The sequence below is a fragment of the Thermobia domestica genome, chromosome 2, assembly GCF_964235325.1.
Source record: "Thermobia domestica chromosome 2, izTheDome1.hap1.1, whole genome shotgun sequence".
Classification (NCBI taxonomy): domain Eukaryota; kingdom Metazoa; phylum Arthropoda; class Insecta; order Zygentoma; family Lepismatidae; genus Thermobia; species Thermobia domestica.
This window is the reverse complement of record NC_137455.1, coordinates 3,978,702-3,990,957: the sequence shown is the minus strand read 5'-3', so window position 1 is coordinate 3,990,957 and position 12,256 is coordinate 3,978,702. Positions and strand designations below refer to the sequence as shown.

Sequence of the window (12,256 nt, the reverse complement as noted above, 5' to 3'; positions counted from 1 at the left end):
GTGGCATATATTGGAGATAGGGATGCGCACGAGACGAGTCGAAACAGGATTTTCCTGAGAAAATTCTAGTCGAGACACAGCTCTTTCAATAGAGAAATATACATTTTTCGAGTCGAAACATCACTTTTACAGCACATTTTCGAGACGAGACAACCAGAAATCTTGTCTCGTGTGCATCCCTAATTGGAGACGCATTCTAGCGGATTTTCTCGGAAACGTCCCAGCACTGAACACTTGGCATATTTAAGCTGCATTGGTGTAAATACTTGCAGTTACCTTATGTGTAAACCCTTAGTAGCTTATTATATAAATAATAGTTGAATTGACCTACAACTACTTCCGTATTTTCATTTTGTAAACAACAATTCTATGGGACTTTCTATAAACATTATCTTATCATGATTGTTCTGAAAGAAATGTATGAAATTCAGATAGTACACATTCATCTCTACTTACTGAGCCAGTGCTGCATTAATGAAACTGTGAGTGTATCTCAAGGACAGCCCAACAGACACTTGTTACACCAAAATAAATCTAGGTGCAGATGCTGTAAAACCAGGTATGGTAACACGTAAATTTTAGAATGCAGGTTGCGAGCATAATATTTTTGGGAGTGAAAGACATAGTTTGTAATCGAAAATGGTGCAATCAAACCAGATTTGTGCAATCAGATTACAGAAAAGACAATGATACTTTTAAAAACGATAAAAATTCCGAAATTGAATAAAAATTTAAACTACAAAAGCAAGTTATCATTGTTTCGTCACAACCAACTCCGGTCTCCTGTACTACTTTTTCTTCCGGGGAGGGGCAATAATAAATTTTGGGAGATTGTGCCCAAATATTTTGGTGGAAAATAAGCAACAAGAAACATTAACTAGAGTGACTTGATTTACTAGCATACAATATGTAACTCATCTATACAATCTGTTAAAATTTTCGATTTGTGTGAAATTGAAACATCTTACTCCTTGATAAACTTATAGCCGCGATGGTTCAGTCGATAAGATGTCCACCTACCAACAGATAGTCCGATTTCGATTCTTAAAGAGATTATTTGAATTAAATTTACTCTCGTTCAAATGTAGCTGTGGGATTTACCCAACCTGCGTCAAATGGATAACTGGCAAACGTGGAGAAAAAGACGGCCAGAGCGTATCGCTGACCAATGGCCACATCACATTACCCACACCATCTCTCAATACCTAGATTATGAAAGTGTAAAGTTGTAATCCATACCGACCGTGAGCTTTCGAGGACTTGATGATAGTGACTGTGCCTGTCTTCTGCTTGTTCGTAGTGGTTGTAGTAAGACAGTTCGTTCTTTTGTTTGGAAATAAGAAGCACGTGTTGTTGGGTACAAATGGAGACCACGTGTAGGATATTACAATAAACTCCGGCCAATAATCGAACAGTGGGTTTTAATAGTGTATATGCTGCACAGTAACCAGGCCGTGTTCTCAGTATAGAACAGAGAGAGCTGAAATCAAATTTGTGTAGTAAAATTGATAGCTATTTATGATATCCCATAGCTTGCTACAGAGTACTTGTGGTCACAAGGTTTTGCCTAGAACTATCAAGTTTGAGCGGCACAAACAATCCTCCAGCCAAGTATAAGTTGTTGACGCGAGACCAGCCTAGGTTCGTAGGCAAAGTCATCAGTCAAGTGTTAGTTCGTCACATTTTATTAATGCCATGGGCCTTATTCACCACTGATTTGTTCGAAAAGGCAAGACTATCAGTGCCAGCTTCTATCAAGAGGTCTTTAAAGGACTATTAGTGCGAATGACTCATGCTAGGTGAAATTAATCAACTCTGGCAATTGGAGTAATCTTGAATGCAATATCCCCTCATACGTGTAACATTGTCAGTTGTTTTTTAAAGGCTCATTATCATGGACCATCTACTGTACACTCCAGATTTAACTAAAGTAGACTATTTCCTGCCCGGAAGTTGAAAGTCCACCTTAAGCCTTAAGGATGTTGAGGTTATCAAGACGGCTGTGACAAGGGAAGTGAAGAAAGTCCAAGAAGACTACATCTCCAACAGATTCTATTATCTGTATGAAGGAGTAACGAGAGACAAAGTGGCTACAGAGAAAGCTGAACGGATCGCACTTCTCCGAAAGACAAAGCAGCTACAGAGAAAGCTGAACGGATCTCACTTCTCCGAAAGACAAAGCGGCTACAGAGAAAGCTGAACGGATCTCACTTCTCCGAAAGACAAAGCGGCTACAGAGAAAGCTGAACGGATATCACTTCTCCGAAACACAAAGTGGCTACAGAGAAAGCTGAACGGATATCACTTCTCTGAAAGACAAAGCGGCTACAGAGAAAGCTGAACGGATCTCACTTCTTCGAAAGACAAAGCGGCTACAGAGAAAGCTGAACGGATATCACTTCTCCGAAAGACAAAGCGGCTACAGAGAAAGCTGAACGGATCTCACTTCTTCGAAAGACAAAGCGGCTACAGAGAAAGCTGAACGGATCTCACTTCTCCGAAAGACAAAGCGGCTACAGAGAAAGCTGAACGGATATCACTTCTCCGAAAGACAAAGCGGCTACAGAGAAAGCTGAACGGATTTCACTTCTTCGAAAGACAAAGCGGCTACAGAGAAAGCTGAACGGATCTCACTTCTTCGAAAGACAAAGCGGCTACAGAGAAAGCTGAACGGATATCACTTCTCCGAAAGACAAAGCGGCTACAGAGCAGTGTTGGGCAAAATCAATTGAAATCAATTGCAATTGATCAATCAATTGAAAGTAATTGCACTGAAAATCAATTGCAATTGATTTCAATCGCAATTGATTTCAATTTGTAATTGACAATTAATTTCAATTGCAATTGAATTCAATCATGAAATTTGCAATTAAATTTTCGTCAATTGTTAATTGTTAATTGGTCACCAGGCAATTGAAACTTTTAATTGTTAATTGTCAATTGCAAAGGGTGCAATTGAAACATTCAATTGTTAATTGCAATTGACAATTGAAACTTGTAATTGTTAATTGTAATTGTTAATTGCAATTGAAATCAGCAATTAAAACTGAAGATAAGAAGATGTGTGTATATTGTATTGTCCACTTGTTACATCCCTTTCCCCCCCTCCCCTGGGAAGAAAGCCGTGAAACTAAGTATTTTGTAAATATATTATGTTTATGGTTCTATTCCCCTCGAAATAACTCTATATGCCCGTCATGCATACAATAGGAATGAGCACGAGCGAGTTCGAGTGAGTTTTCTTTAAAACTCGACTCGACTCGAAGCAGACATCTTTGAGTTCGACTCGAGATCTCGGCTCGAAAAAATTCCCCCAACTCGACTCGAATTCGGATCGAGTTTCCAGTCTAGTCGAGCCAATTCGAGCTAAATCCTTTGTGTAGTTCCAAGTGCTACTATCTTCAAGTATCCTACATAGACAATATAATTATCAATGATACTACTACTACTACAATAACTAATTATTATTATAACACCGTGTACCTGTATAAATATGGAATATAGGCGGTTTGTATCGGAATACTAAAAATTAGTTAATTAAAAATTCGGTAGTCAAGAAATCTTCAGGAGGCAAGGACATCGGTCACGAGGTTCTTGGTTTGAGTTCAGGAGGAGCAAGTATTCGGGCTCGAGCCAAAAATTGTTAGAAGTTATGGGGCTCCAGCCAAACATGTTTAAAACTGCTCGACCCGGGTTTTGGGTTGTCAACGACTCAAGCGGCTCGCTCATAGCTCATTCACTTATCGAGCCGAACCGAGAATTGAGCCGAGCCAACAGCTCATCCAACCGAGCCAACTCGAGCCGAAGGCTTACACGAGCCGAACCGAACCGAGCTGATTGCTTACCCCAACCGAGCCGGTTCGAGCCATTGGCTCAGTTAAGCTAACTCGAACCCAGCCTATGGACTCGTTTCAACGGAGCTGGTTCAAGCCATTGGCTCAATTGAGCCCAGTCGATGGGTAATCCCAACCAAGCCAGCTCAAGCTGTACGCTCAGTTGAACCGAGCCGGGCCGGTTGACATCACTATTCCGGTTGGGCTTCTACTTTGGCTAAAAAAATTGGACCGTGCAGTTCTCAGCCTTGATGGTAAGAACTACAAAAAATGATATGAAATCTTTAGTTTTACGTCCCACGTTTATGCCGGTTAGACTAAAGGAGACGGTGATGATGGGAAATGAATGAAATGAAGAAAGTGAGAGGAAACGGGAGAACCCCGAGAAAATCCACGAGCACGGTGTTTGTCCACCACAAAGTCCAAACTGCGCGAGCTGGGATCGAACCAGGGACCTCAAGCATCGGAGGTGAACGCTCTACCACTGACCCACCGCGCCCCCTGGTAAGAACTACAGTATATATTTATATTGGTGCTCACGGCGTCATTAACTTGTTCCACCACCAACGAATTTCGAGGTACTTTGTTTTGCATCTTTTGTGCGTGTTTTGTGTCGCTTTGTGCGCCTATTCCCACATTTTGTGCATCACCGGAAGTGGGTCAAAATGGGCCTACAAATATGGCGGAGCAAATTATTGCACTTCCGCCACCAATGAATTTCGAGGTCGTTTCCTTCACATCGTTTTGTGTCGTTTTGTGCGTCTACTTCCGTTTTGTGCGTCATGGGAAGTGGATTAAAATGAGTCCCCAAGGTGGGACGAAAATGACCAAGAGTTCCGCCACTATTGAATCTCGAGGTCGTTAATTTCACATCGCGTACCCTTTTGTGCGTCTATTTCGACGTTTTGTGCGTCACTGGAAGACGGTCAAAATGGGCCTCAAAGGTGGGACGAAATTGACCCACTGCTCCGCCACTACCGAATTTTGAGGTTCTTCCTTTCGCATCGACTAGTGAATGTTTCGTGCCGTTTCGTGCCCTTATTTCCACGTTTTGTGCGTCAACGGAAGTGGGTCAAAATGGGCTTCCAAGATGGGACGAAAATGACCCACTGTTCCGCCACTATCGAATTTCGAGGTCGTTAATTTCACATCGCGTACCCTTTTGTGCGCGTATTTCGACGTTTTGTGCGTCACTGGAAGACGGTCAAAATGGGCCTCGAATGTGGGACGAAAATGACCCACTGCTCCGCCACTACCAAATTTCATGGTCCTTCCTTTCGCATCGACTAGTGAATGTTTCGTGCCGTTTCGTGCCCTTATTTCCACGTTTTGCGCGTCACCAGAAGTGTGTCAAAATGAGCCTCCAAAGTGTGACCAAAATGACACATTGTTCCGACACTATCGAATTTCTAGGTCGTTTCTTTCGCATCGTTTAGTGCCTATTTTTTTTTTTTTTAAAGTTTTCTGTACCTACTTCCTCGTCTTGTGCGTCACCCGAGGTGAGTTAAACGGAGCTTTAAAGTGGGAGTTAAATGGCTCACTGTTCCGCCACTATCGAATTTCGGGGTTGGTTCTTTCGCATCGTTTAGTGTGTATTTTGTACCGTTCTGTTCGCCTACTTCCACGTTTTGAGCATCACCAGAAATGCGTAAAAATGGTCCATCAATGTGTGAGGAAATAGAGCCATTGTTCCGCCACTATCGAATTTGGAGGTCGTTTCTTTCGCATCGTATAGTGCCTGCTTTGTACTGTTTTGTGCTCTTATTTCCACTTTAGTACGACAACGAAAATGGGTCAAAATGGCCTACAAGTATAGCGGAATAACTTAATGCTGTTCCGTCACCATCGAATGTCGAGGTCGTTTCCTTCACATTTTTTATGCATGATTTGTATCGCTTTGTGCATCAGTGGGAGAGGGTCAAAATGGACCTTGAAAGTGGAATGAATATGTCTTTTTCTGCCATATTTGTAGGTCGTCTTTGACCCACTTTCGTTGGCCTACAAAACGTGAAAATATGCGCAGAAACGGTAAAAACATGCACTAAACAATGCGAAAAAGCGACCTTGAAATTCGATACTGGTGGGAGAGTGGATCATTTTTCTTCCCACATTGAATGCCCATTTTGACCCACTACCATTGATTCACAAAACGTGGAAATAGGCTTACAAAACGGTAGAAAACACGCACAAGATGATGTGAAGAAAACGACCTCGAAATCGTTCCTGACGGAACAGCATTAACTTGTTCCGCCGATAGGGGCTGAATTTGAACGTATACACTATCGGGAGTGTCACTATACGTCTGGGTGGCCCCCACCAACCCCCAACCAATACCGCGAAAACTATGAATGTGACAATAACATCTGCCATTTTCTCCTACTTTTTACATATGCCGGTAAAAGTCCCTATAATCCTCTGGTTCCAATTTTGAAAAAAAAAACAATGCCTCTGGCGCACAGCCGATGGGGGCTGTATTTGGAAGTCAACGCCTGTGGAAGTATCACCATTCATCTCAGCGACAGCAAAAACTATGGATTTGACACTAATATCGGTCATTTTCCATTATTTTTACATGTCTCGCAATTCCCCACCCCCGGTGACTCCCGGCCCGCATACAATGGTGGCTAAATTTGAAAATCATCGGTAATGAAAGTATCACCATTGATCTTAGCCACCGCGAAAACTACGGATTTGACTTCGGTCATTGTGGATTATTTTTACGTGTCTCTTGATCCCCTTTATAATGCCCCCCTTTCTTAGCTGATGGGGGCTAAATATGAAAGTAAACGCGGTCTTGAGTTTCACCATTGAGCTCAGCTATCCCGAAAACTATGGATTTGACATTAATATCGGTCATTTTCGATTATTTTTACATGTCTCGGAATTCCCCCCTCTGGTGACGCAAGGTCCGCATACAACGGTGGATGAATTTGAAAGTCATCGCTAATGGTAGTGTCGCCATTGATATCAGCAACCGCGAAAACTATGGATTTGACACTAATATCGGTCATTTTGGATTACTTTTACGTTTCTGTATCCCCCCCCCCTCCGTTGACCCACGGCCCGCAGCCGAATACTGTGAATTTGGAAGTTAATGCGATCGGAGTTTCACCATTGATCTCAGCGACCGCGAAAACTATGAAATCGACACTGATATCGTTCTACTTTTACATGTCCCAGTAAACGCCCCCCTGAGACCCCCTGGTTCAAATTTTGTTGAAAACTCTTTGCCTTGGTGTGGGACCTGGACCAAGGTATCTTTCACCAAAATTTGGTAACTCTCGGTCGACTTTTCTGGTCTCCAGGCCGGTCCCAGTAAACGTCCCATGGAGACCCCCTAGTAAGGAATTTTAAAAAAAAAATCTTCGTCTTGGTCTGGGGCCTAGACCAAGCTACCCGTGACCAAATTTTGAAAATTTTCGGTCCACTCGTCTCGTCCACAGGCTGCACAAAGATAGACAGACAGACACACGAACAAACTCTATTTTATTTATATTAGAAAGGTCAGATCCGCCGTTATTGTATTAGTGCGCTGCTTGAGCGATTGATCGTAGAAATTCAAACTCCGATGAGTGATAATTTTATAGGCTTGTTTTATTACAAGTTTAAACTCTTTAGTCAGTAGAGAAGAGGGCGTGAATCATGGGTCAGAGTTGATGATAATGGGTTTTGGTGGGTCTGTGGGTCACAGTGGGTAAGAGTGGTTTATTGTGGGTGGTGGGTCAGAGTGGGTCACGGTGGGTCGTGGGTTACGACGGGTTGTGAGTCAATTGGTCGTGGCTAAAGTTTTCATTGCCCCACGCCCTCTCTGAACTACAATGTTGAAAATTAATCAGTGAAAATCAATTGCAATTGATCAATCACTTGAAAGTAATTGCTGTGAAAATCAATTGCAATTGAATCAATTGCCAATTAATTTCAATTGCAATTGAATTACAGAATTCAATTGCAATTACTTTCCACTGCAATTACTTTCAATCAATTGATCAATTGCAATTGATTCTCCTTTTTTAATGGCCAACTGCAATTAACAATTAACCATTACTTATTTCAATTGTTAATTGCAATTAACAATTAAATTTACAGATTAATTGTTAATTGTTAATTCAATTGAAATTTGCCCAACACTGCTACAGAGAAAGCTGAACGGATCTCACTTCTCCGAAAGACAAAGTGGCTACAGAGAAAGCTGAACGGATCTCACTTCTCCGAAAGACAAAGCGGCTACAGAGAAAGCTGAACGGATCTCACTTCTCCGAAAGACAAAGCGGCTACAGAGAAAGCTGAACGGATATCACTTCTCCGAAAGACAAAGCGGCTACAGAGAAAGCTGAACGGATATCACTTCTCCGAAAGACAAAGCGGCTACAGAGAAAGCTGAACGGATCTCACTTCTCCGAAAGATAAAGTGACTACAGAGAAAGCTGAACGGATTTCACTTTCCCGTAGGTAATATTTTACAATTTACAAAGTAAGTCGGGGAATTTGATTACCGTACTGTATGTAACATTGCCATCATCACTATCATTATCATTAGGTACATTTGCACAGCTTCTTTCGCGAAATGAAAAATCTCATTTGCCGTAATTTGAAGGATAAAAGCTACGGTACAGTAACTTCATATCTAATGCAGCAGAAAAGTCGGCGCAAGAAAGTTTTTTTTAATAAAGGTTCGGAAATACTAATATTGATGAGAGGAAAAATGGTAAACAAGGCAGGAAAGATTGATAAGCACGCTGAATTATTTCTACATCTTTACGGCATAGGTAAAGCTTAAGAGTTAAAATTGTCTGACAGAGGGTAATTAATGCGAAGCGACATGATCAAAATTGAATTTAGATATGCCCATCATTTTCTTTGATAAAACAAATTAGAAGAAAGGAAACATGTTAGTTAGCTTACCATTGAATCTTCACGAATAGCGGGTATCGCTGTAATTGATATGCTTACTTTTACAGCCACTGGTTTTCCTGTAAAAAATTAAAAAAAAAAACATTATACAGTGTGTCCATAAAGTTGCTCAACCCAAAGTTCGATTGCGCATATCTTTTGATCTAAGAATGATAAAGACCTGGGACTTGAAACAAATGTAAGCTTAATCTATGTAGATAATTTAGAGATCATGTCCAATGCTGGAAGTTGTAACGTTTTTGTGTAGTAACGAAAGAAATTACCGTAAGTGTAAAATAAAAAATCTGCAAAATGAAGAAAATCAATATTAAGTTGCAGAAAACTGATTTCCTGCGGATGAATTCCTGCATTAACATTTATCCATTGGTGCGAAAATGTGACAAGGTTGATGCAGTATTGCCATATAAAAAGGTCATTTAATGCAAGTCTGTAAAATGGGTGTTTCTTTGACAGAAACGCGGCCCCTGGCAACACTGTTGTCGTAAAATTACTGCAACAGGTGTGTTTTAGATTAATTAATGATAAGCAATGAGAATTTGCACATAATTGATAAAATGAATTTTTATTTAAAACTTTAAGAGAATAGTGCTGGAACGAATAAAATAGCTCAATGAGACCACTCCATTTTCCTCAAAATAAAGTTATTGCGTGATAGTAAGTACATTTTCGCCATCATTTTGGTGTTAATTTTACAGTTACTTCAATTGAATTGACTTCTGCTAAAAGAACACTTGGGATTGTTTTTTAAAAGTTTTATGATGGTTGTTGAATTAGCCTCGACTGACACCTCGAATGCTGCGGAAAGGACATTTTTTTGTTTTACATAGTTTCCAGTAATAAGATATGGGCAATTGTTGCTATGTTTTACAAAAAAAGATACTTGTGTCGCACAACCATCAAGTTGTTTTCGGTTATGGGTTTGATGCTACTGGAAAAGGTTGTTAAACGTAAATTGAACATAATGAATGAGCGGATTTACACCACTAACAATAGTAATTCAAACTCCTCTATTAGCGTTACCTGGTTTTAGTTTCCTTTAGAGTTATTTAACTTCTGATTGTGAATATACTTTCATTTGAGCTAATGGATTAATCTTTTGTTGATTTTGGTAAATTGTTGTTATGCAACTGGCAGCACCGTTAAGATAAGCTGTTTGCATAACATGTAGAATTGTAACCATAGCAATCAAATTCTCTAGAGCAACCGTTTGCGGAATATTAGCTATACATCTAACTGCGGGAATCGTGCCTTTATGAGGACAAAATTTCTCTTATTTTTGTTTCTGCCACCATTTCTTTGATTGTTACATTGATTCCAGTTTCTGTTTCTAATTTTCTTTTGGGCTTCCTCGTGGCTACGCGGTTAACACACGCGTCTTTCGCGTGAGAGACCCATGTTAGATTCCAGGCGGAAGCTCATGTGGTTCGGTTCCCATGTTAAGCTGTAGGTTCATGTCTCATATAGTCTCGCTGCAGAAAGGGATGCTAAACTTAAAATCAACTCAACTCTAATTTTCTTCTAATTTGGTTTAAAAGTATTCCCATCAGAATCAATGTTCAAAATCAAATTTTTGAGTCCTTTTTGTAACTGTATTTAAGTCAACACTTTCTTCCTTCTGAGTGTTGACCTGCTGCGAACAAAACTTAGCAGACTGAAGGATGCTGGCCTTCGCCATTGATATTTTTATGTTTAGTAGATTTTCTTTCGCTTTTAACGCTTTCGATCCTAGAGGCATTTAAATTGACAAAGTCTTGTGTCTTGGAGAAAATAAAGGTTATTTTAAAAAATAATATCTTCCTAAGTTTTTACTCCAAACGATTGAAACTTTCAGAAATAAAAGAAAAAAGTACCAATCTACTAGACGGTGCCGGTTTTTGTACAAGAAATATGTGAATGATCATTGCAAATAACTTTATTTCTTGCAAAGTAATATGCTTGAATGTTGTGAATGATAATGATAGACTTTCTTTAGTTATCTTTCTACAATGACTGAAAGACATTTTTGAATCACGTTTGCCAGTAGAAAATTCACAAACACTCAAAATTACTTTTTTTAAAAAAAAATAAAAGAGCATACAAAATTCATTATGGATTGGTATTTTAAATTTTAAATAGCCATATCGTTCCCAAACGACACTCGAATTTAACGTAAGCTTACTGCCTGTCGTTCCGGAACTACAGTATGATGGAAGGTGTTAAAGGAAAACTCTCGTCATCGTCCTGTTTAATTTCCGTCATAGAAAATTCATCATCGTCAGTCTAGCTGTTGTTCATCACGATCAGACTCTGGAGACGAAAATTCACGCAGCTAATTTACTTTGCGTACTTCTTTGAAAATAGTTTGTCTCAGTTGTTCGTGCAACTCTTTTCTTTTGAAGTTGGGGTCTATGGTAATACTGACGTTCAACAAGAAAGGGCAGATCAAAATGTTATACAAAGAATCGATAGAAAACACTCACCAACACGTTTTAGATAAAATATGGATAATCTGCTGCAAGTAAAAGCAATTTACTGTTCTTTTGACAGATCAGGAACCTTTAACATCCATAAATGTTTAATTAAATGATCGAACTTTTTGTTCGGTTCTATCTTTAAGCTTTCCAAAATTAAGGTATTTTGTGGCTTTTAGAATGCATCTATAATTTGCCCTTTGTATACTAAGAATAAGGCTTCGCCCATTAGTTTCTTTTTCTGATATGAGCATACTAAATTGTTGCTTAACAATGCCAGTAAAAACGACCCGCTCGGGAGAGTAATGATCCCGGAAGTACGTTTTTCGCGCGCTACTCTAGCCAGCTGTTTTACGCGCTATCCTAGCCAGTTGTTTTAAGTTGGTCACAAAATTTATATCATGGAGTACAAGAGTAACATAACAAACACTATATCATGGAGTACAAGGGGACCAAAACGAGCCCTGCGGTGTTTCTAACCCGTTCCTACTATTACTACTACTCATCTGCACAAAAGTAAGTAAATCACTTTTTGAGTATTATTTTCATATTATTTTAATTATAAAAATGTAAGAAAAATATTTTAAAAAAACTTTCCTCGGGCCGGGTTTTAACTCACGCCAAAAGATATTTGTGCTAGTAGCATATAGCCCACTCGGCCAAGAAGACCGACAAGGACAACCGTTTGATTTCTGCTATTTGAATGCAACGTGGCAAGAAATGGATAACGCCAACCAATCAGAACTGTGTTTTTCGTTCCTACTTCCAGGAGCATTACTCTCCTGAGCTAGTCCTCAGTAAAGCAAGAAATAAGCACACGTTTGGAATGATAGTCCGAAAGCATGTTTAGAGCATTGATTTAATCTTATTACGTAAAGAAATCATGAATAGAATTTCTTTTTGAATTGAGTTTTTGGTATGGATAAGAAACATTATAAATATTGATGATTGGTTTGTTGCGCGGGGCTGATTGTCGATTTCCTCCATTTTTGGATTGATATTAGATGGTTCAGGAGATGACGAGGTTCCGCTCGAACATCTACATACATTACCATTTTATAT

At 39.7% G+C, this 12,256-nt stretch overlaps 1 protein-coding gene across 1 annotated transcript in view; it reads right to left on the bottom strand.

Moving 5' to 3' along the window:
• The window catches only part of LOC145678937 (glycine receptor subunit alphaZ1-like), a 48,208-nt gene that overhangs the window by 9,898 nt on the left and 26,054 nt on the right, over positions 1 to 12,256 (bottom strand). The window contains exon 3 of the mRNA XM_081749544.1: positions 8,736 to 8,803. Coding sequence (XP_081605670.1) covers positions 8,736 to 8,803 — 68 coding nt within the window. The remainder of the gene's footprint in view (positions 1 to 8,735; positions 8,804 to 12,256) is intronic.